The sequence below is a fragment of the Folsomia candida genome, unplaced genomic scaffold (assembly GCF_002217175.1).
Source record: "Folsomia candida strain VU population unplaced genomic scaffold, ASM221717v1 Fcan01_Sc024, whole genome shotgun sequence".
Lineage (NCBI taxonomy): Eukaryota > Metazoa > Arthropoda > Collembola > Entomobryomorpha > Isotomidae > Folsomia > Folsomia candida.
Window position 1 is genome coordinate 117,837 of NW_019091216.1, and position 21,858 is coordinate 139,694.

Sequence of the window (21,858 nt, forward strand, 5' to 3'; positions counted from 1 at the left end):
TTTCTGTGTGTAGGATGGCCGTGTTTAGAATGCACGAAGTTAGATAAGTGTGTGTCAACATGGGAATTTGTTGGAATGGATTTTAATTGTTGTATACAGGGTTTCGCTTTTCCCGTCGAAAACGTTTTTTTTACCACGGCAGGTGGGAAAAAGTGGTAAAAACCGGGAAAAACGGTTTTTACCGTCCAAAATGGGAAATATGGCTGCCCATGTATTTAGTTGTGGGGAAAGCTAACTTCTTTAATAATCAATATTTCCGGAATTAGACTTCATATTCGTGATCTCCACGAATTTCTGAAAATTTTGATATGTAATACGGGCACTTTTGATCAGTTTTAATTATTTTCCTATTTTCCCATATGAATACATGTAAATTTTAGAGATTGTTCGACTTGAACCGTATTACCAACTAATTTTCTCAGAATTTGATGGAGAATATGAATATGAGGTTAAATTTTGAAAATCTTAGGTTTTAAAGAAGCTGTTTCGGATTGCCCCAAAACCAGAGTTTTTCCCATTTCTTCCATTTTTCCCATTTTCCACCCATTTTGGGTGGGTGGTAAAAATGCCTTTTTCCCACTTTTTCCCGCTGTCCTGGTCAATTTGGTTTTTACCAATCGAAACCCTGGTTGTATAGCATATATCTGTTATACAATTATCCATAAACATGTCAAATGATTAAGTTGCTTATGCTTTGTAATCAGTTGTACTAAATAAATATACCTCATCATAAAATACATTGGAAAGGATTGTCATAACCGCATCATGATGAATGCGGTATTAAAATATTTTCTGGTTATCTTATTTACCTTGAGTTGATTATTCACGGGAAATGGTGACCAGAATGATGTATCAGCTTGTTCAAGTAAAATAAGAAATTAATCCCCCTCACTCACTGGTTAGTATTCAAGTACACTCAAAATAAGGTAGTAATGAATCATTACCATGCGGAATCACTATACGTCTCTACCACGTCGGTTACGATTTGTCGTAGAAATGGTAATAATAAGTTCAGGGAAATTCAAATTTAATACATAATGGTATTCACTTCCTTAATATTTGGTAATGAATTTGAATTTCCCTGAACTTATTATTACCATTTCTACGACAAATCGTAACCGACGTGGTAGAGCCACATAGTCATTCCGCATGGTAATGATTCATTACTACCTTATTTTGAGTGTAGGAATTGTCATTTATATATTCCCGCAAAGTTAATAATGGGTGCCAACAATTCGAGAATTAATAATGACTTCGAGGTTAGTAAACTCCTTGGTCAGGGTGCATTTGGATTGGTTCTTTCCGCAAAACACAAATTGGATGGACTTGATTACGCCATAAAATTGATAAAGCTACCAATCAATACTGAAGAGGCTGATCGAATAAAACGAGAAGCAATTAATTTTGCACAAATTCCATCCCATAAAAATGTAGTGTGTTACAAGTACAGTTGGATCGACTTGCTGCGTAAAAGGGAGCTTGAAGAAATACAAAAATGTCATCCAAATTTTGGGTACCGGACTTTTTTTTATATTACCATACGTAGTGACTGGGTAACTATTATTGTATAATTTTATAGATTCTTAAATGTAGCGGCTCCAATTAATATTCTTTGCATACAAATGGAGCTGTGTTCCGAAAACTTGAGAAGCTACATCAATAAAGGGTTAACGGATAGGTCTATTCTAAGACAGATAAAATCGCTTAGCTATTTCAAACAGATTTGCAAAGGAATAGGACATATCCACAAACAAAAAATTTTTCACCGTGACATCAAGCCGGAAAATATTTTTATCAGCTTGAAAGATAAAGGAACAATAAAAATAGGGGATCTCGGCTTATCAAAGCGCTACTCAGCTGTCGATCTGAAAAATACTGCCTGTGGAACAGTCGCTTACATGGCGCCGGAACAGATGACTGGCGTCTACGGGGAAGAAGTCGATATTTATCCACTGGGAATCATACTTGTCGAATTATTATGTCCCATACCAGAACACAGATATGTGGAGACGATTTACCATATCCGAATAGAAAAAAAGTTCCCAATCCGGTTTGAACAGAATATCGAAGCCAAAGAACTATGCTGTTCGTTGCTGGCTAATAGTCCCGTGGATCGACCAAATCTTAAAAAAGTTGTGGAAATAATAAAAATGATGATCACAATTTCCCTTCTCATTCTAGCGAGCAATTGCATGGCCCCCATTTTGGCGTTGGTTGTGATGGGTGCGATAAAGATTTCATAACTGGGGAGCGATGGAAATGTAAGGCCTGTCCAAATTTCAACTACTGCCGCGAATGCTATGATACCCGTGTAAACAGTCACGATAAACAGCATGATTTTGTTGAAGTTCGCAACTGTGAAAAGTGCTGTGAAGCATTAAATATTCCTGGTAGAGAAGTTTCACACTATTTCAAATGTGTGGACTGCCAGGACCCAAAAGGAAAGTATAGATGTGCAAGCTGTTTTATTGAGTCTATTATCCACGCTGGAATCCACACCTTTGCAAAAATTAAAGTTGATGAAAATGGAGAAGAGATGATGGTGGAGGCTGATAGCGGTATTGCGTCAGGTGGTGATCAGTTGGATGATGGCGTAGCTGATTTGTTTCTGCGGGCTTTGATTTTACTTGCGGAAAATATGAAGGAGGACAACAATTCAGGTTTTTTTTTTCTTTCAGAATGAATGACCATGTTTAAGGTTCCCATGGATGACGCGTTGGCGCGTAATCTCACTCTGCCCCTATCCAATGGATTCAAATGCAATTTCTAAAATCGGATCAACTCCATGAGTTTTGAGATAAATGCAACGTTTGATATTTTAATGTAAAGCTAATTTTTGGTACTACCAAACCTTGGTGTTTTGAAAAATTAGAAAATTCATTTGCTACTTTTTCCACACTAATTTTTTTCAAAAATGAATTTTCTAATTTTTCAAAACACCAAGGTTTGGTAGTACCAAAAATTAGCTTTACATTAAAATATCAAACGTTGCATTTATCTCAAAACTCATGGAGTTGATCCGATTTTAGAAATTGCATCTGAATACATTGGATAGGGGCAGAGTGAGATTACGCGCCAACGCGTCATCCATGGGAACCTTAAATTGAAGTAATTTTTTGTTATTTTTTCTAGATAACGCCAACTCTGCCGGGTCAAGCAAAGGAAATAGTGGCTAGTAACGTATATATGACTAGTAAGAGGTGATTTAGATTTACATGTGTTAATACCACAAGAATTTGGCCACATTTGCCCTCAATCTCGATGATTTGCGTAATTTTAAAAATTATATTTTCAACGCTAACTTACATCAAGACTCATCTCAAACTCTGTATTTTAGCAAATATAAAATACCCACTTAACGTGCGTAAATACTCAACAGAAAATTTTATGAAATTTTTAACATGAAAAATACAACCATACGTTTTTATTATGCTAGTTTATTTTCACTCTGAAAGCATTTCCGGTGCAAGTTAAAGAATTTCTAAATGGCATTTCAAAAAGGAAAAGGCTATCTCTCGTTAAACTTTATCCGAAACCATAATGCTTATTTGTCCCGGTAGTATTAAGCTACAATTTAAATTTATACATACGTAAATCATGATTTATTAACGTGTATAAAACGAATTATTTGCATATTTCATGGAACATGTAATTTATTGTAATATACATAAATCTTCTTATAAATGTCCACATTCGTATCGTCCATATTACTCCCGGATCCCCATTTTTTATACAATTCATTTCTTCATCTAATCAGAAAACAGCGTCTCCTCCACCACAATATTAGTCCCCGGAAGTAAATCCTCCTTCCTAAAGTAATTCGTGTACACCGAAAAAGCCCCACAATTTCCGACCGCTTGGCTCAACCTGGCCTTCGTGCAGCCCGGGACGACAAACTCGGCCGTCGTGGTGACCGACTCGTGAAACGTTTCGGACGTTTCGCTCCTCCAAGAATATCCCGTCGCCGAAGACGCGCTCAAATTCGTCCCAAGATGACGAAATTCAAATTCAAATTCGCGAGATGAAAAATAAATTGCAAAGTTTACGTTACAAAAAAGAGGGAATTTTCATGAAAAAAATCATCTGTAAAGTTCCCTCAAAAATTTCGAAATAAGTGCAATCATAATTTATGTATGTGTACCTCAATAAGCAAGAATTCATAGTTTGTTAACATGCAATTTAAAAAATTATTTGCATACGCATGTTGAGCAGGAAATAATTTATTAAAAATTTATCAAAAATTATAAATTTTCCAAAATCACATTTCATTTTTTTAACATTTTATTCTTAATCAGAAAACAGGGTCGCTTCCACCACAATATTAGTCCCCGGTAATAAATCCTCCTTCCTAAAGTAATTCGTATACACCGAAAAAGCCCCACAATTTCCCACCGCTTGGCTCAACCTGGCCTTCGTGCAGCCCGGGACGACAAATTCCGCCGTCGTGGTGACCGACTCGTGAAACGTTTCCGACGTCTCGCTCCTCCAGGAATATCCCGTCGCGGAAGAAGCGCTCAAATTCGCTGCGAAATTTAGCGACAATCCGTTATACAGGAGGGACGAGGTGAAGCCGATGTCCGTCATGACGCTGTGCTCGTTGAGGACGCTTTCCGACGCCATGGATGACCTCGAGATGCCGCGATTCTTCTGATAAGTGCAGGTCAAGGGTGACTCACTGAGAGTATTGTCACATTCCAGGATTGTCTCCCAGTGGTCGGTGGGGTCACAGGTGGACCCAATATTGGTCAGGGTGCAGCACTTCATTCGCACGTTGTTTAAAGCGGTGTCGTCGCCACCTCAAAAAACAAAATTGAAAAAAAATTGCATGAAATAATCCTTTTTAATTGCAATTATTTGCATCCAATTGCAATTTTTTGTGTAGATTCTCAGCAGATTTATTTTGAAACTTAACGAGGCACTAAATCTGACGAGATTACTAAAATTTATCAATATTTTTAAATTTTCTTAAATAGTTTGCAAATATTTCAACTATTTTTAAATTTTCCTAAGTACTTTGCAAAATATTTCAACTATTTTTTAACACTTGTTAAAATGTAAATTTTCAATTATTGTAAATATTTTTTTAAATTGTGAATACTTTGACGTCTTTTAGCAAAATATGTATTTGTGAAGTATTTATTTTATTTGAAAAAGATGTATTACTAGTTTTATTTGACAAATGTGTAAATATAAAATACAAATAAAAATGTCAAAAATATATAAAAAGTTCCAATATTTCTTGATTTTCCTTAGCACTTTATAAATATTTCGGCTATAAAAAATATATTTAAAGATTTTTTTAATTACCAAAACTTTAACGACCTTTATGAAAAAAATTATTTCTGTAGTATTAATTTTAATTAGTAAAAGATGTTCCATTCTTCTAGGATCATTTGAAATATGCGTATTCCAACCATTGTTTCAAAAGCATTTAATTTTTTCTAATATTTCTAGGTTTTCGTAAATATTTTCCAAATATTTCTGACATTATTTTTGGTGAATACTTTAGATAAAAAACAATAAAATATAAAATAATTTAGCAAAAAAATCTATATTTTCAGGCATCTTATTTCGTAAATCTGTTTACTTTCCTTAAATTTCTGCCATTCTTCATAATTCGGCAAAAATCATTTATTAAGCAGCTAGAAAATTCAGTTTCACGCATTCTTTTTCGTAAATATTTCTTATCTATTTCTAGTTTTCTGACAATTTCTGCCATAAATCCGTCAAAAATTTCATGAAAAATCAAGCATACACAAATTTCTTAAACGATTTACTCACTCCCAACATACTCCTGATCCTGCGTCTGAATCCCGCAGACCGCTTGTTGCGACAAGCATTTCTGTGGCGCCGTCCAGTCCCCCCATTCGCCCCCGACGTCCTCCAAATATCCCCCGTTCGGGAGATTTGAGCAGAAAATTCGCAACCCGTTGGCCCCCGTGTCGTCATCCTTGATCCGTCGCTTGCTCCCCCCTTGGTAAACTTCCGACTTGAGTTGGAACCCGGTGACCACGCCGGCATCGCAGTACTGCGTCTTCCCCCAGAACCCCCACTGGTTCACGGAGCTCGAGATTTCCACCGAATCAGAAAAGTTGTTCGAGCCGGGCGGAATGCAGAGGAGTTTGATCCCGTTTAACGCCGTGTCGTCATCGTCGCCTTGATAAGGTTCCACTTTGAGGGACATGCCGGCCGCGTAGGTTCCGGGAGGGCAGTAGTCAAACGGGCCCCATTCCCCCCATTGGGTTATGATGGGGCTTTCGAGGATGATGTCGGTGGTGAGGGAGGAGATATCGGAGATTTCTTCGGGGTGTCGTATTAATCCCGCTGTAAATAAAGCATGTAGTAGATTTTTGTAAGGTAGGACTCATCGCCAAAATTGTCACATTTTTTGAAAATCATTTCTCGCCTCTGGGAATTTGTTTCAAAATTTGTAAAGCCAAAAGTTGCCAATTTACAAAAAAAGATTTTGGACGAAATGAATTGAATTGTTCGGGATTTTGACACGTTTTTAAGGAGGAGATCTCAAGGTTAAGAAGCCTTCAGAAAAATTGGGACTCATCGACTCAAAAAACTTATCGTTATTCCATTAATTGATCAACTCACTGAGTACAAATTTGTTGTACAGAATTTTAAAATAAATTCCCAGAGCGGAGAATTGATTAAAAATGTATTGATTTTGACGATTAAGACGATTTTGACAAAGAATCGTTCGTTGACGATTTTGGCTATGAGTCTTACAGTATTGGTATTTTTCCAAAATAGTTACATACCTGAAAAAATTTCGGTTATGAGTGCACACAATAGTAGAAACTTTGTCAAAGTTTGCAAAAAATATATCGACATTTTGCTTAATTTGAGAAATCTGCTCCTAAATCTTTTATGTGTAAGTTTAATTCCGAAATGAAGTGAAAACCGTTTTAAGCGTGGCTTGATCATCATTTTATTTTATTTGATAAAAAATTTGGGTCACCGGAACTCTGAACATTTTGCTGATTCCTGATTCCTACTTATGAAATTTGAGTATGTAAATATGCATGCATTCATGCATATTATATTTTTTGTTAACCCTTAAATATTTACACGATTGCATGATTAATAAAATTTTCAGTGAGGTTTAAGTTCTCCGGGGTCCGGATTGTTGATTTACATAATAAAATGATAAACTTATCAATCGATAATCCGTTTGATAAAAGAATTGGGACACAGGTTTCCAGGAGTGGGGCGATGAATCATTTTCCATTCATTTAATATAATTTGCAGTTTTTTTTACTTATTTACTTAAGGTTACATTGGATGACGATTTGATGTAGCATCGATTTTTAGTCTCACTCTACCCATTTTCAGCGTCATTAAATGCAAATTTCTAAAACAATTGAATCAGTTTTATGAGTTTTTGGGATAAATGGACCTTTTTATACTTTAATGTAAAGTTAATTTTTGATACTACCAAAATATGAATTTGAACAAAATTGATACTTCATTTGCCACTTTTTCACAATAAATTTCCGTCAAAAAGAATTCCCTAATTTTTCCAATTTGATAGTTTTGTTCTACCGAAAATGAACTATATATAAAAATATGAAAAGTTGCATTTATCCCAAAAAACTCATGAAATTGATACCATTTTAGAAATTTTAATTTAAATAAATTAAATAAGGGTGGAGTGAGATTTAAAATCTATGACGCTCCAAACGGCATCCTATGGCACCTTAACCACACAGTTCCATCCAACCGGTCACTCGCAACTCACAATGCTACCAAACTATTTACTTACTCTGAAGTGGTAATAACGTATATGCAATTCACAGAATGTAGAAAAAATCCCTCGTGTAAATTTGCATAAATATGTAAATATGCAAATGTGCGTATATTCAACTTGACCGGAAATATTTTCCCATGCTTTTCATTTTATTCCGAGGATATCCGCCCCATCTTAATTGGGCATATTTGATTAAATTTTAACTAATTGCCTTGACCGTGATACCTATGTACATAATAAAATGTAAGCTACTCGATGAGAATGAGAGCAGTCAGGAAAAAGTGCAATATGCAGACCAAACGATTTCAACATTTTTGTAAAGCAAGATGCAATAAATCATTATAAAAACTCACTTTTGTCTTTATTCCACTCCCCATTTTACAACGTCAACATTTTCATACGAAAAATACATACGTGCATACCAATTCATCCACACAGTAATAAATAATAAATAAATGTAAAATTAATAAATAACACGACACAAACACACTTTCATCCGTTTCTACATTTGTACATCTTTCGTGCCCACAAAATTTATTGAAAATTTGTGATTACACGAAACTCATAAACACACAACCTGAAAAATCGGTCGATACGAGTCTTTTGTAAATTGCATTGAATTTTGCATCATCATAAACCCGTCAAACTTAATCACGCGTGGAAAATAATGCAAAAATAGTCGTATTAAAGCCCAAAAAAGCTCTAATATTTTGAATAGCTAATGATTGTCGAAGTTGGGACGACGACGAGATGTCGTCATAATTGCGATATTATCATTTGATGTCGTCGTCGTACTGTTCTTATCATCAAAAAGAGCGGTACTACTACTTCCGGTTGTCGAAATAGTGGGGAATACAACTTCGTCCATTGTCGTATTATATTTAGGACCAAATTCTTCCAGCGTAGGTGGTGACGACGACGACGAAAATCCAGCCGACGCCACAGGCGCAACTTCTTCCGTTGTATTATGTGTCGAACTAAATTCTGCCAGCGTTGGTGACTCCGAAAAAACCGACGCCACCGTCGACGACGAGGTCACTTCTTCTCCTTCCGGTATCAGCGTTTGCCCAGTTTCTTCGGCATCGTCACTAATCACAGGTCCAATTTTGTCCAGTGTCACGGTGTCATTTTTCCCAATTTTGACCACATCGACACCACCACCTTCTTCTTCGTCACTCTCATCGTCACTGCCACCCCCCTCATCCGACCCTCCTTTCGTCCCCTCATTGTTCTTATTGTTCTCGGAAGAGACGCCTTTTCCCAACTTGTCCACCTTCTGCGCCGTCGTGGGTACCACGATCTCCTTACTTTTGTCCCCCTTCGCCCCCTGATCCCCCCGTCCCCACCCGGAAATTGCTTCATGCCCCCCATAATTGTAGGAGGGAATATACGGCAAAATCGGTTTGGGTCGGAGACCATATTTCCCCGCTTTTTTGGCATATTTTTTCGCATACTTTTTCGCATATTTGACGGCATGATGTTGATCATAGCCGAGCATGGTGTACTCCGTCCCCTTCGGGTAGTATTGGTAGGTTGGGTGGTGGTACAGGGCGGAGGCGGGGTGGTAGAGGGGATCGCTGGGGTAATAGGTGTCCTTACCCCAGCCGGAATTACCCCCACCACCGCCAGGATTCCCCATTTTATGAGGGGGAGAAGGTGACCCTGAAGATGACCCTGATGATGACCCCGAATTACCCGACCCGTAATGTTCAAAGGGATGCCGGGCATCTTTCCCCAGGGTGATTTTCGTCTCTAAGAAGGAGTCGGATAATCCTAGATATTTTCCGATAAGCCCGATAACCGCGTTTGCGATGAAGACGAAGATGTAGGAAGAAATCACTTTCCACGCGACTTCAGCGACGAGGGAGGCGACGAGTTCCTCCTTTTTTTTGAGGGCGTGGTAGTCTGGGTGGTGGTGGTGGGAATGATGGGGTTCCCCCCAGGACGCCCAGCCGGATCCGTCCCCCTCGGCCCAGCCGGCACTGTGGTAAGATGGGAAATAGTCAGTGTCGTAATAGTCGGCACGGCTGAGTTGACCTTGATCTTGACCTTGAACTTGACCTTCGGTCGGGGTGATGATTGCGAGTGGGTGGGTTTCCTGGGGGTTTAGATTTTGGGGATGATTTTGATTTGGTATCGCGGCGATAATATTTCCCCCGATTTGGGAGCCGGGATGGCTTTGATAGTTGTGCAGTTCGGGGGAGTACAGACGGTTTTGTGCGGGTGGGAAGTGGTCCAAAGGTTCGGTATTAAATTCCTGTGGGGCATGGGGGGCATATTCTTGGGGGTGTTGATTTGCTTCCGACTGGTAATGATGTGGTTGTGGTGGTGGTGGGGACAAATTTTCTTGTCTCAACGTCTCGTCAGTAATCATTTGTCCATTATTGGGATCTAAGGTAAACTGGAAACTTTGCGTTTGTCCGGGATTATGTTCCAAATTTTGTCCCCCTTGGAATACAGGGTGTTGTTGTTCTCGTGAACCGTGCACTTGTCCCAAATTGTGTCCTTGGAACGCACCATGCTGTTCTTCCGGATAATTATGATGATTCGGCGTGGGCAGGGGCCAATCCGGAATTGGCGTGGGGACCAGGGGGGACACGTCGTGCTGAAACTGCTGCTGTTGTTGCTGGACATTTGCACTCATCGCGATCTGGTCGTCGTACCGTTCTTGGAGAATGGCGTCGTTCGCAGTATCAAATCCTTGGTGGTGGAGGTTGTGACCATGTCCAAAATTGTCGAACTGTTCACCACCGCCACGCTGAGCGAATGACGCCGGGGAAGGATCAATCTGCGCCTTTGAAATTTCATTTTCCTGCGCTTTTTTACCCGTCGCCAAATCCATAATGTGCGACAATTGTGGAGGAACGTACGTCTCGACGGAGAAATGTGATCCGTAATCTTTTACGACGGAGGCTCGTTTAATCAGTCTCAATTTTTCGCTGGCCACGTTTCCGGTACAATTCCCGTGCAGACAATTCCCAGATTTTGGAATGACTTGGAACAATCTTCTGCCTAAAAATGGCAAAAAATAAAAATTATTTGCAAAACTTGCACGTCAAAATTGAATGATTTTAATTATTTGCAGAACTTCATGATTTCTTTTCCTTAAAATGGCAAAGATAAAAATTATTGAAAAACTAAGCACAAAATTGAACAATTTTCTTCCTAAAAATGGCAAAAATTTATTTGCAAAACTCTATCCAAAATGTAATGATTTTGTTTCTTAAATACGTGCAAAAAATTATTTGCAAAACTCTCACGTGCAAAATTTAGTATTTGTCTACTTACCATTACTGCTTAAAATGTGTCTCCTCCCACCAATCGAATTCGTCCCGGTAAGCGTCCCTCCTCCGATAAGCACCACCACCAGTAAAAGTACACTATTTATTCGAAAATTTAGTCTTTTAAAGGGCCACATTTTGAAACAAAAGTTTGTCAAAATTTTTAACCCCACAAACTTAACTAATTATTCACTTAAGATTAAAAAGTCACTCAATTCGTTCCTTCTTGCACATTATAACAATACAAATTGTCACCGTAAATAATTATTCACAGCACTTTTACTTTTTCAAAAATCCGTCACCTTTCGCACTAATTTGAAATCTGCAACATTTTCATGCTCAACGCACCGTCTCATTGTACATAAATACATATGCACATACGAATTTCAACTATATGACTAATCCCATGTAGCACTACCATCCCTAAATATTCCTACAATAAGGCAACTCTCACTCTTAACTCCGTACGAATAAAACTGTGACTCTGTATTAAATTAAACTCTATCATGTTGTAAATTCAAATTGAAATAATTACGCAAAAAATGCCGAGTTTGATTATACATAAAAACAATGTAAACCTCGGTTTAACCCAGCTTTTGTAAGGGAAAGGTTTACAATGTAGTTTTGCCGTTCAAGTTTAAATCCAAATTCAATAAGGAAAGGTTATAAACTTGAGGCTGACTTTGAAATCGTATGTAAAACCCAAGCCATGCCATTCAATCGGGTGACCAACCAAACCCACATATCTATCGTTAAGTTTTAACCTCTTAGAGGTTTCTGGTAACCTGTTATGTCCTTACGACCGGCCTACCAGTTGGTCAACTACTGCCATCATTTCTATACTATTAGGTGCGTTTTTTCTTCATATTTAATCCAAACCGTAAGGAAGTTAGGAAGGTGGACGTAGTGATCTGAAAGCGGTAGTAAAGTTAGTTAGTTGCAAATACATAGGTGAATTTTTCCTCATGCATGCGAATTCTTCTTCATTATGGGACAGAAACCAGACTGGGTTGGTTCTTGGGGAGAAAACCAGATCCTAGTTCCACCAGATTCTCAAGTTCAGCATAACTTGACACAGAGGAGAAGTTAGTAACACTGACCCCCTTTTTCCTCCCACCACGTAGTCGCTCACGGTTTTTGGGGGACTAGGCAAAAAATCATATAAGGTTTTCAAATATTAGATATCTAACACGTATGTACGTCTGAGCACGTATGTACGTATTTACAATTAGATGTTATTATGTACATAGTGGGGTCATAAGTTCTCGTGAATGCATTTCCGGTAATAAATCCCAAAGTATTAGAGCTATCTGTTCGAAATTTTTATGGATTAACAAGGTATTAATATTGTTTAGAAATCATAACTTCTTTGTCAAGATTTCGTCCACGGGCAATTAGACAAGACATAACTCGTGACGGCCACAGGTTGATCGTGGTACGCGCCAATTTTCGTGCCAAAAGTATTTCAGACTTTTCACCGTTGGCAAAAAATTTAATAGAAAAAAAGGCCAGATATTTGTTGTACAGAAGTCTGACATCCGTTTAAGTATGCGGAAGTCAATACGAAGTCATCACCGTGGTGTGCATGGGAGCAAGTTGGCTGGAGAAATGAAATCTCTGTTTTTTATCGCAAAGGGTACAAGTTGAAGCCAAGAATTATTTTGAGAGTGTCCTAAAGCCAAACGTTAATAACCTGAACCCTGGACCCTCCGAAAATCGACATTGGACCTTTCAACAAGACCCTGTTCCTGCGCAAGGTGCAAAATTGTCCAAAACTGGCTTCAGACGAATTTTCATGACTTTTTTTCATCCGTAGAACGGTGCTCAGTATCTGCAGACCTTAATCCCCTAAATTATGACTGGTGGTGAAAATTATAGGTACAAGTATGCTCTAAATTTCACCCAAGTGTGGAAGGGCTGAGGTCGCACTTACTGAAGATCTGGCGCTTTTCCCTGGAAATCCGTGCGTGCCGCGATCGAGCAGTTTTCGCCACGACTTATGTCTTGTGTACAAGCCCATGGAGGAAATTGTGAAAACGAAGTTATGATTTCTAAACAAGATTAATACCTTGTTCATCCACAAAAATTTCTATCAGATAGCTCTAATACTTTGGGCTTTATCACCGGAAATGCATTCACGGGAACTTATGGTCGGACTATGTACAAGGAAAATCATGTTCACGGCAATACTTTTCATTACAAAATAAAACTACAGCCATGTAACTTTTACACTTTACAATTTGTCTGATACAAAAAATGTCAACTTTTATTGAGTAATTAATTCATGAAATGTACATTCCAAAATTCTTCTCACAAGGTGTGCATGTAATGTACATATTTATGCATTGTTTATACCTTTGTCCTTTAAACGATACTTTACTGTGGGTGCAATTATGTGCTATCTCATCCCATTCTTCTTAATTTTACTGTGGGTGGAGTGATCACACATATGTATTTATTATCCATTCATTATGTGCCATCTCATTCCAGTCTTCTTCCAGTTACGGTACAATATAACGACGAAAAGTAAATTTCTAGGGGTCAAAAACTGAGATATATCTAACCCATAATCAGTGCAGGTTCGATTACTCATCAAGGAAATATTTTAGGGAAGGACAAACCGGATGCAATGATTCACAAGGGTGAGAAAGTTCGCAGGAATTAATTACTCATGTTAATTCGTAAAAAGGAATTTTGGAAGTATTTTCCTTTTTCATCAGCGTGGGAGTTGACCAAACATTCAACTTAATCTTATTTACATGCACACTTTACATACCTAAATTATGAGATTTTTATTTTGAAATTTTCCAAAAATACGTATTCCATCTTTTCCTAATGTTCAAAATGAGTGCAGATTAATACTCCAAAGCTTTATTATTAAGTCAAACATTTTGACTCAAACTTTAAATTCTTCGTTTTCCACAATGCATTCATGAATAACATTAAAACACATACATTCAACCTGATCGTATTTATTTACACATTTTACAAAAATTATGAGATTTGTATTTAAAGAATTTTCCAAAAATACGTATCCCATCTTTTCTTAATCTCCAAAATGAGTACTCGAAGGCTCGATTATACAGTCAAATTTTAAATATCTGTACTTCATTTTCCACTATAAATGTGCATGTTATCAGATTATTTTTTACTTATTTAACTTTGTGCATCACATGTCACGTCCCATACATACATCGTCATCTTCACTAAACATCCTCCTGTCACACATTATACGTTCACATATACGTTCATGTTTACCCACAAGCAACCAAAAAACTTGTGACTGACGACTGACATGTTCGTGCACCCAACAATTTAGCAATTTTTGTATAAATTACAAATTGACTTCTGTTTTTTGCATGGTTCCGCTAAATAAGCTGACCTGTCCCCTCAGTACAAATCATCTTACTCACTAAGCGAGACCTGTTGTGCATACTGCAAACAAATATGCTTATTTAGCCGCAAAAAAGTGCAGATTTGATGCTGACTAGTGACACGACGTTGTCATTTCTTGTCAGATTTATTATGCCGTCTTAATCGATGATAAGTAACTCATTGATAACTCGCCATGCAAATTCCCCTCTGCATATTAATTTCAGTTTAGTCCCAATAATTTTTATCGAACTAAAAAATATTTGCATACTTATTTCTCTTCAAGAATTTCCGGTTTTATTTTATTAAGAAATTAACAAAGTGCCATTTTTGAAACTCGACCAACTCTACACACATGTAAATTGGCAGGTGGATGAATTTGCAATATGCAAAAATTCTAGTAAATTGGCAGGTGGATCACAATATGCAAAACTCTCTGTAATCAATATTGGATTTTCATTTTTACACCTCAATTTCAATAATATTACGGTTAAAACAAGAAAAAAGTTAATTATACTTACTCGTCAGTCATGTCACGTTTGTGTGAATGTAATTTAATAATGGGTCTGATTCTGGGCAGGTAGGTTTTAAAAGTAAATTTGACATGCCGTAAAACAAGTCGCGTTTCGAAGTTGTTTCAAATTTTGAAGCATGTCGAATCAATGGGAGGAAGGTCGTGTCGTGGAAATTAACCCCCAGTGGTGAAAGGTTGCGCCGAATTGAATTTGGGAAGGTTGCACATAATTTGTACGTGATTGATTGGCACACGTTTTTTAATCGTAATCATGGACTAATTTATGGCAACCGGAATAATCAGACATTAATTTATGGCGACCGGAATAATCAAGTTTAGTAGTTCATTATTTTGGACGTGACGCTAAAAAGAAGAAGATGAAGAAGAGTCGTTAAAATGGTACGTGTCTAATTATCAGTAAAAAAAAGTAGAAATCAAAAACTTGTCAATGATTTCATTTAATGCCGCAAACCAAATTTCAAAAATAGGGTAAATTCATTTTTATTATACATATTTCACATATTTGGAATTGCATTGACAAAAAGTTGATGTGTCACAAAATTTTATAAAATTTACAATATAAAATAAATATTTCAAAATTATTACTTTGTCATTTGTCGTTAACCCACAAAAACATAAATCAATTTAATTTTACACACAATTTTAAAAACAATAAATAAAATAAATAAATACATATGTACTTCACTTATTTTTAAATCATTACATATTTTGCATTGACAAATGGTTTTTGCGAACAAAATTTCATAAAATTCTTAATCATACAAATTGCATTTTTTTCAAAAATCTCCACTAACTAAAGCTTGGCAAGTCGTAAATATTTCAAAAATAAATAAAATATCATTAAAATGCTATCAAATTTCGTAATAAATATCATAAAAATCCTCGCAAAATTTCCAAAAAATAAATATCAATTTTGTATCTCAGTCCACGTATTTCACTTTCCATTCTCCCATCACTTTCCCCACCCATACGCCGGCACTCCCGGGACCGTCGCGGCACCCGGGTGAATAAACCCATTCGCATACAACGGTTTCATCGACAATTTCGCAGCCTGCGCCTTGGCCGCGTATTTGCTCGCTTTGTGCGCATACTTCTGCGCCTTCTTCGTATATTTCTGCGCTTTTTTCGCCGCTTTCATGGAATACTTGTCGACATAGGGCATCGCGAGGGCGGCCTGGTCATAAGAAAGCCAACCCGGCCCGGTGTGGTGCGGATTGAAGCCGACATGCCCGGGTTGCTGGTGACCATGCATTTGCGGGGGGAGTGGTTGCGGTCCCCAGGCCCCTTTGGAAGGGGGCATCCCACCACCGGACCCTTCTTGATGCATGTCAGCCTTCGAGGAACCTTTATTGTCCGCAAAAGACAGCCTGAATTTCTTAAGACTGGGACCAAAATTGAATAAGTGTTGATCGCCGGAATTACCCAGATTGATCGACGTCTCCCAGTACGGCCCGCCCCACCCGAATTTCTTCAAAAGCGGGGTGAGCAGTACGTTCACGATGGCCACGATGGCGTAGCTCTGAAAAATGGGGACATTATTTATTAGTGACGTCTTAATTAATGATAATACGGCAGAATTTATGAAAATATTTACGAAAATAACGCCAAAATATGCGAATTTGTGATAAATTTAGGAAAACAACACGCAAAAATATAGTATTTTTCCAGAATCATACATTCTTTAAATTCCAGCCAACATTTAATTTTTTCCTGGCGTAGCTTTACAACATGGGAACATATTTAATTAGTGACGTATTAATTAATAATTTTGCAGGATTTTGGGAAAAATCGTTGAAAATGTTTACGAAAATAAGGCAAAAATATTCCATTTTGTCCTCAAACGATTAATTCTTTAAGTTTAAAATTTAAATAAAATCGTTAAATTTGACCCTAAACTTTTTTGTCAATAGTAAAATAATTAGTTTTTTTTGTATTAAATAACAGAAATATTTATGCAATCAATTTATATATTTTTTGAAAAAGATTTGCGCCGCACCATAAAATCAATAAAATTCAAAGATAACCATTCCTTACCGAGATTGCTTTCCACAGCAGCGTAAAAAGCCAGGAGAGGTTAAGAAATTCATAAATAATTCCTCGTCCTTCACCCTCATCGAAAATTAAGCGTCTCTCGACACGTGTCGAATTTGAAATCGGTTTGACGTCGAGGTTCATCGAGTCAAAAGAGGACCTTCGCGGAGATATGGAGTCCGTCGCGTTGTTGTCTGGAACCGTGTTGACAGCTGGAAACGTGACCGGTCCAGTTTCATTGTGATGTGAGAGATGCCGCAATTTATTCCCTGGACAATATTAATTATATTGACACGTTGTACATTTTAACGTAGGGCTCGATTACTCATCGTCAAAATAAGCACATTTTTAATCATTTCTCTCCTCTGGGAATTTATTTTAAAATTCTGGACGACGAATTTGTAGAGCAGGGAGTTTCCAATTTTTTGAAAATATACACTCCCGATTTTGACACTTTTGGAAGGACGAGATCTCAAGGTTAAGCAGCCTTCAGAAAAATTGGAACTCGTCGAAACTGACTGAAAAAACTCAACGCCATTCCATTAATCAACTCACTGACGGCAAATTTGTTGTTCAGAATTTTAAAATAAATTCCCAGAGCGGAGAAATGATTAAGCATGTGTTGATTTTCACGATTTTGGCAAGGTTTTTAAGCCAGTTCCAATTATTCTGAAGGCTTTTCAACCTTGATTCTCATTAAAATAATGTCAAGATTTGGAGTGTACATTTTCAAAAATTGGCAACAACTACCTGCTCTACAAATTCGTCGTGCAGAATTTTAAAATAAATTCCCCGAGGACAGAAATGCTTAAAAATGTGTCGATTTTGCCAATTGTGGAAATGAATCCTACACTAATTTGCATACCTTTGCCTCCTCCTCCTCCCGAATCTTTGGCACACAACCCCACAGAAATCAGTGGGATGAGAACGGCCACCCCAAAGAGTCGAAAGATGTACATTTCTTGTCCTTTAATCGTAAACTACACTATTTTCTTCTCTCTCTCCCACCACACACACACATATTTTCCAAAATAAGAAAGTCGCTCACATTATTATTGGTTTCTTCTTTTTCAAAAGCCAAATTTCCTAAAAAAATTTACTCCTTCCTCTGTTTACTCGGAGGTGGTGGATCACGTGAATGGATGCAATTATTACCAAAAACCAAATGCACTCACAAAAGTAAATTCACTTTTCTCACAAAAAAACGGTTTTCCACGGCACTTTTTGCTCTGATGATGATGCTGCTTGCTGACCACTGCTGCTGGTGTTGCACTGCTAATGGTCATCTCGTCTCATTTTGCGGTAGTAACAACGCATCATATCGAAGATGACCAAGTGAAATCACCTTGATAATGATACGTATGTGGAAACTGGTTGAAATCGAAATTAAAATTCGTCGTCCAAATTTTTTAAATAAATTAAAATTCAATCCGCCTCAGTTGTGTTGTCGTTAGGATGGGTGCCTTGTTATTAGTTAAATGTATCGAAAATCTCTTTGATTCAATAGTTAGTTAGTTAGTTAGTGGTTTGGTTTTTGGATCTTAATTTTTGCATGGGACGGATTCATAACAAAATTGTATTATTTGCCTACCAGAAAGACTAGTAGACTCGTATGTAGCTTATGGCGATGATATGTTGGGCTGGCAAAACGTGGGTTTAGTTTAGTTTACTAGTCCACGACCGGTTTTGAAAAATTGTTGATTGTCTTCTCTTGCTTGATGCAGGCGGATGAGAAATATTATCAAGTCCTCGGCAACAAACAAACTCACACTGTTTATTTCTTAAGGTGCTATTAGATGAGGATTTGATGTATCATAGAGTTTTGATCTGCACTCTACCCCAGTTCAATGTTTTTAAATGTAAATTTATAAAATGGCATAAATTTCATGAGTTTTGGAATAAATTCAACTTTTCATACAATAATATGTATGAAGTTCATTTTTGGTACTACAAAAAAATATTGATTAAAAAAGTTAATTCATTTGCTATTTTTCAGAATAAATTTCCTTAAACATGAATTCGCTAATTTTTGATCTATAGTGTATAATGTACTAGCAAATAAAGTATGAGAGTTGCATTTTTTTTACCAGGAAGTATGTACGAAAGAAGTATGAGTCGACAATCTGAGTAAGATTTTAAGCCACATTTTTAATAAAATATTCCAAATACGGAGTCAAAATTTCAAGTTTTACTTGTAAAAATTAAATTTCAAGTTCATGCTCCTAGCATTTGTCAAAATGTGAAGTCAAAATTTCACTACTAAATCTGTCACATGCTTCATTCTCAAAATTTTCGCTAATATTTTTTTCAAATCGATAATTTTGTGCTGCCAAAAATTAACTTTATATTAAACTATAAAAAGTTGCATTGACCCCAAAACTTCTGAAACCGATGTCATTTTAGAAATTTACATGTAATCGGGGTTGAGTTATTTCACCTTAACTATGGAAAGTCTACAACCTAATAAAGGTTTGAAGCCTTTAATCTTAACTAAAATGTTCCAAATGCGGAGTCAAAGTTAAACAAAATCTTAAACTCATGAAATCACTTTCATTATAGAAATTTGTATTTATTTAAACACGTCAAACAGATTTAGAGTAAGATTACAAATTTACCAAATCCTCATCCAATCGCACCTTAAGCTTTAGAAATTTTGCATTTAAACAGATTTAAAGTGAGACTAAAAATCAATGCCGCGTCAAACCCTCATCCAATCGCACCTTAAGACAATTGTAGCATGAATGAATAAATGTATCTCATCCCACGTAGACTTGACATTCATACATATTTACGCATATCCGCAGTCAGCCAGTAGGTAGGAATTTGTGAGGAGAGATGACCCCCTTTCTTTCCGTGGGTTTCAAATTTGTTGCCTTTTTCTTCTTCTTTAATTTAGAGGATAAAATTAAGCTCCTGCGTGTCTTCTTCTTCTTCTCATTGGCGTGTGATGGTCAAGGAGTGGTTTCACTAATAATATTCTTGTTGTACTTAATATTATGAGGGGGATAAGCAGCTCGTTTTGTGTGCAAAATCCACAACCAGTGGCCGCGGAAGCCGTGGGGACATTAAAATTATAGAATATATAAGGGAGGGAGGGGTTTATGTAAGATGGGGAGATGATGCGGATATCGAACAACCGTGGGGTCATTGTCCCTTTTCTGTCCTCACGCTTCCGCGGCCACTGAAAATCAAACCACAATCACTTCGAAATTATTCTTTTGCTCCCCCTAATTTTATTTTGATGAAAGTAATTCTTCAAATTTGTCAATCGCAAATTGATGAGATTTTGTTTGCGGGGGGATTTTTGCCCCCCAAAAAAAACGGGTCAAAAAGGGTCAAATCAAATCTTTATTATACAACTTTTTGAACAAGAAGATGATGAGAATCATAATGCTTCGTGCGACGAGCAAGTAATTATTGCTTGCATAAAACATGTATTGCGTGACGTAAACCTTCTAATTTCCTACATTTTTTAATCCGCTGTCGTATACTAAAAGGGTTAAAGTTTAGTTTGGGTAACCCTGTTTTTCAAAAAACCGCACCCAATCTATTAACCAAACATGAATTACCAGAGGGTGGATATACATTTACAAAAAAATTTCCCAAATATGCATGTAATATTTATGAAAAAAACGACGAAATATGTATTATTATGTATACACGAAAAAATAAAATAAAAATTTGTATGTCTGAATTTAATCTTTGTGGTCCAATTTTCTTTGAGCAAAAAAATTTCGGCTTATATATTTACAAAATATGTAAAAGATTTCCATATTTCTTAAATAATAGCGAAAATATTTATATGCAGGGTATTCCGACCTGGGTTTTAATGGGTTGGGTTTTATTGGGTTTTATTGGGTTTTAATGGGTTGTAAATGAATAAAACCCACTGGGTTTTACCATGTTAAGTGGGTTTTATTTGGGTTTTAATGGGTTTTATTGGGTTTTAATTGAATTTTACCTTAAAACTACATTCTAAAAGTTAAATACATCTCCCATACATTAGAAGACGTTATCTCAATTCATTCTAAAGCAGTTTATTTCATTACTATTCTAATATATGAAAATTCGGAACAAATCAACAATTGACTCCATCCTTTAGCATCACAGATTTCAAGTGTTATAAAACAAAAATAATTTCCGAATAGATACAAATTCCGAATTATTTTTGTGAAGTTATTACTTAAAACTAATAAAACCCAATAAAACCCATTTAAACCCAATAAAACCCATTAAAACCCTAATAAAACCCAACTAACATGGTAAAACCCATTAAAACCCATTAAAACCCAAATAAAACCCAACTAACATGGTAAAACCCATTAAAACCCATGGGTTTTATAATTTTTTATTAAAACCCTGGGTTTTTCCGAACCCTGTTTATGTGTAAATATGTCTGAAATTTTAGTAATATGTAAAACAAAATATGTGAAAATATTTTGAAATTTTTGTGATCCACAAAAAATTAAGGAACAAACACGAACAAAGTTTGACCGTCGGTCGTCACCAAAATCAAAAAGTTGAAAATAAATACATATCCACCCTCTGATTACACATCACTTAATTCTTCTAAATGACGCAAACCGCACACAAATTTTTGACAAGTTGACAAATTATTTTACTGTGTACACATACACATTTTTTGCGCATATGCTAAGCAGACTAGAAAAAATTACTTTATGATATGATATAATTATGGGATTGATTTGCATGACAAATTCTAGAGCAGCCTCAATTCTTGTAAAAAATTGGTTCATTGAACAAATTATATTATCTTTTTTTTTTTAAAGAAATTCTGTACTTTTTCCAAGTTATCCTCTAAAACAATAAAAATCTAAAAATTCAATGATTTTTTTACCTCTATGTAAAAATTCTAATAA

The 21,858-nt window shown here is 36.5% G+C and overlaps 4 protein-coding genes across 6 annotated transcripts; 1 reads left to right on the forward strand and 3 right to left on the reverse strand.

Annotated features, from left to right (window-relative positions):
• The first annotated feature begins 855 nt into the window (after window positions 1–855).
• LOC118438669 (interferon-induced, double-stranded RNA-activated protein kinase-like) lies at window positions 856–3,633 on the forward strand. Of its 2 annotated transcripts, none has more exons than XM_035859252.1 (4): window positions 856–926; window positions 1,182–1,513; window positions 1,580–2,660; window positions 3,133–3,633. In XM_035859252.1, exons 2-3 carry the CDS (start codon window positions 1,221–1,223, stop codon window positions 2,241–2,243), a joined length of 957 nt encoding a protein of 318 aa, XP_035715145.1. In that variant the 5' UTR covers window positions 856–926; window positions 1,182–1,220; the 3' UTR covers window positions 2,244–2,660; window positions 3,133–3,633. The 2 variants fall into 2 exon arrangements, with proteins under 2 accessions (XP_035715145.1, XP_035715146.1); XM_035859253.1 differs by having other exon boundaries at window positions 876–926; window positions 1,187–1,513.
• Window positions 3,634–4,204: 571 nt separating this feature from the next.
• Window positions 4,205–7,089, reverse strand: LOC110859120. Its single transcript, XM_022107992.2, has 3 exons — window positions 6,771–7,089; window positions 5,782–6,324; window positions 4,205–4,796 (listed from the first exon to the last, which is right to left on the reverse strand). The coding sequence occupies exons 1-3, from the start codon at window positions 6,937–6,939 to the stop codon at window positions 4,288–4,290; spliced, it is 1,221 nt and encodes a 406-aa protein (XP_021963684.2). The 5' UTR covers window positions 6,940–7,089; the 3' UTR covers window positions 4,205–4,287.
• Window positions 7,090–8,095: 1,006 nt separating this feature from the next.
• On the reverse strand, window positions 8,096–11,855 carry LOC118438689. The gene is made up of 2 exons (XM_035859271.1): window positions 11,048–11,855; window positions 8,096–10,771 (listed from the first exon to the last, which is right to left on the reverse strand). Exons 1-2 carry the CDS (start codon window positions 11,175–11,177, stop codon window positions 8,478–8,480), a joined length of 2,424 nt encoding a protein of 807 aa, XP_035715164.1. The 5' UTR covers window positions 11,178–11,855; the 3' UTR covers window positions 8,096–8,477.
• A 3,556-nt stretch (window positions 11,856–15,411) lies between these two features.
• Window positions 15,412–18,458, reverse strand: LOC110859118. Of its 2 annotated transcripts, XM_022107990.2 has the most exons (4): window positions 17,844–18,457; window positions 16,982–17,247; window positions 16,370–16,466; window positions 15,412–16,291 (listed from the first exon to the last, which is right to left on the reverse strand). In XM_022107990.2, the coding sequence occupies exons 1-4, from the start codon at window positions 17,935–17,937 to the stop codon at window positions 15,900–15,902; spliced, it is 849 nt and encodes a 282-aa protein (XP_021963682.1). In that variant the 5' UTR covers window positions 17,938–18,457; the 3' UTR covers window positions 15,412–15,899. The 2 variants fall into 2 exon arrangements, with proteins under 2 accessions (XP_021963682.1, XP_035715169.1); XM_035859276.1 differs by having other exon boundaries at window positions 15,412–16,466; window positions 17,844–18,458.
• Between the last annotated feature and the right edge of the window lie 3,400 nt (window positions 18,459–21,858).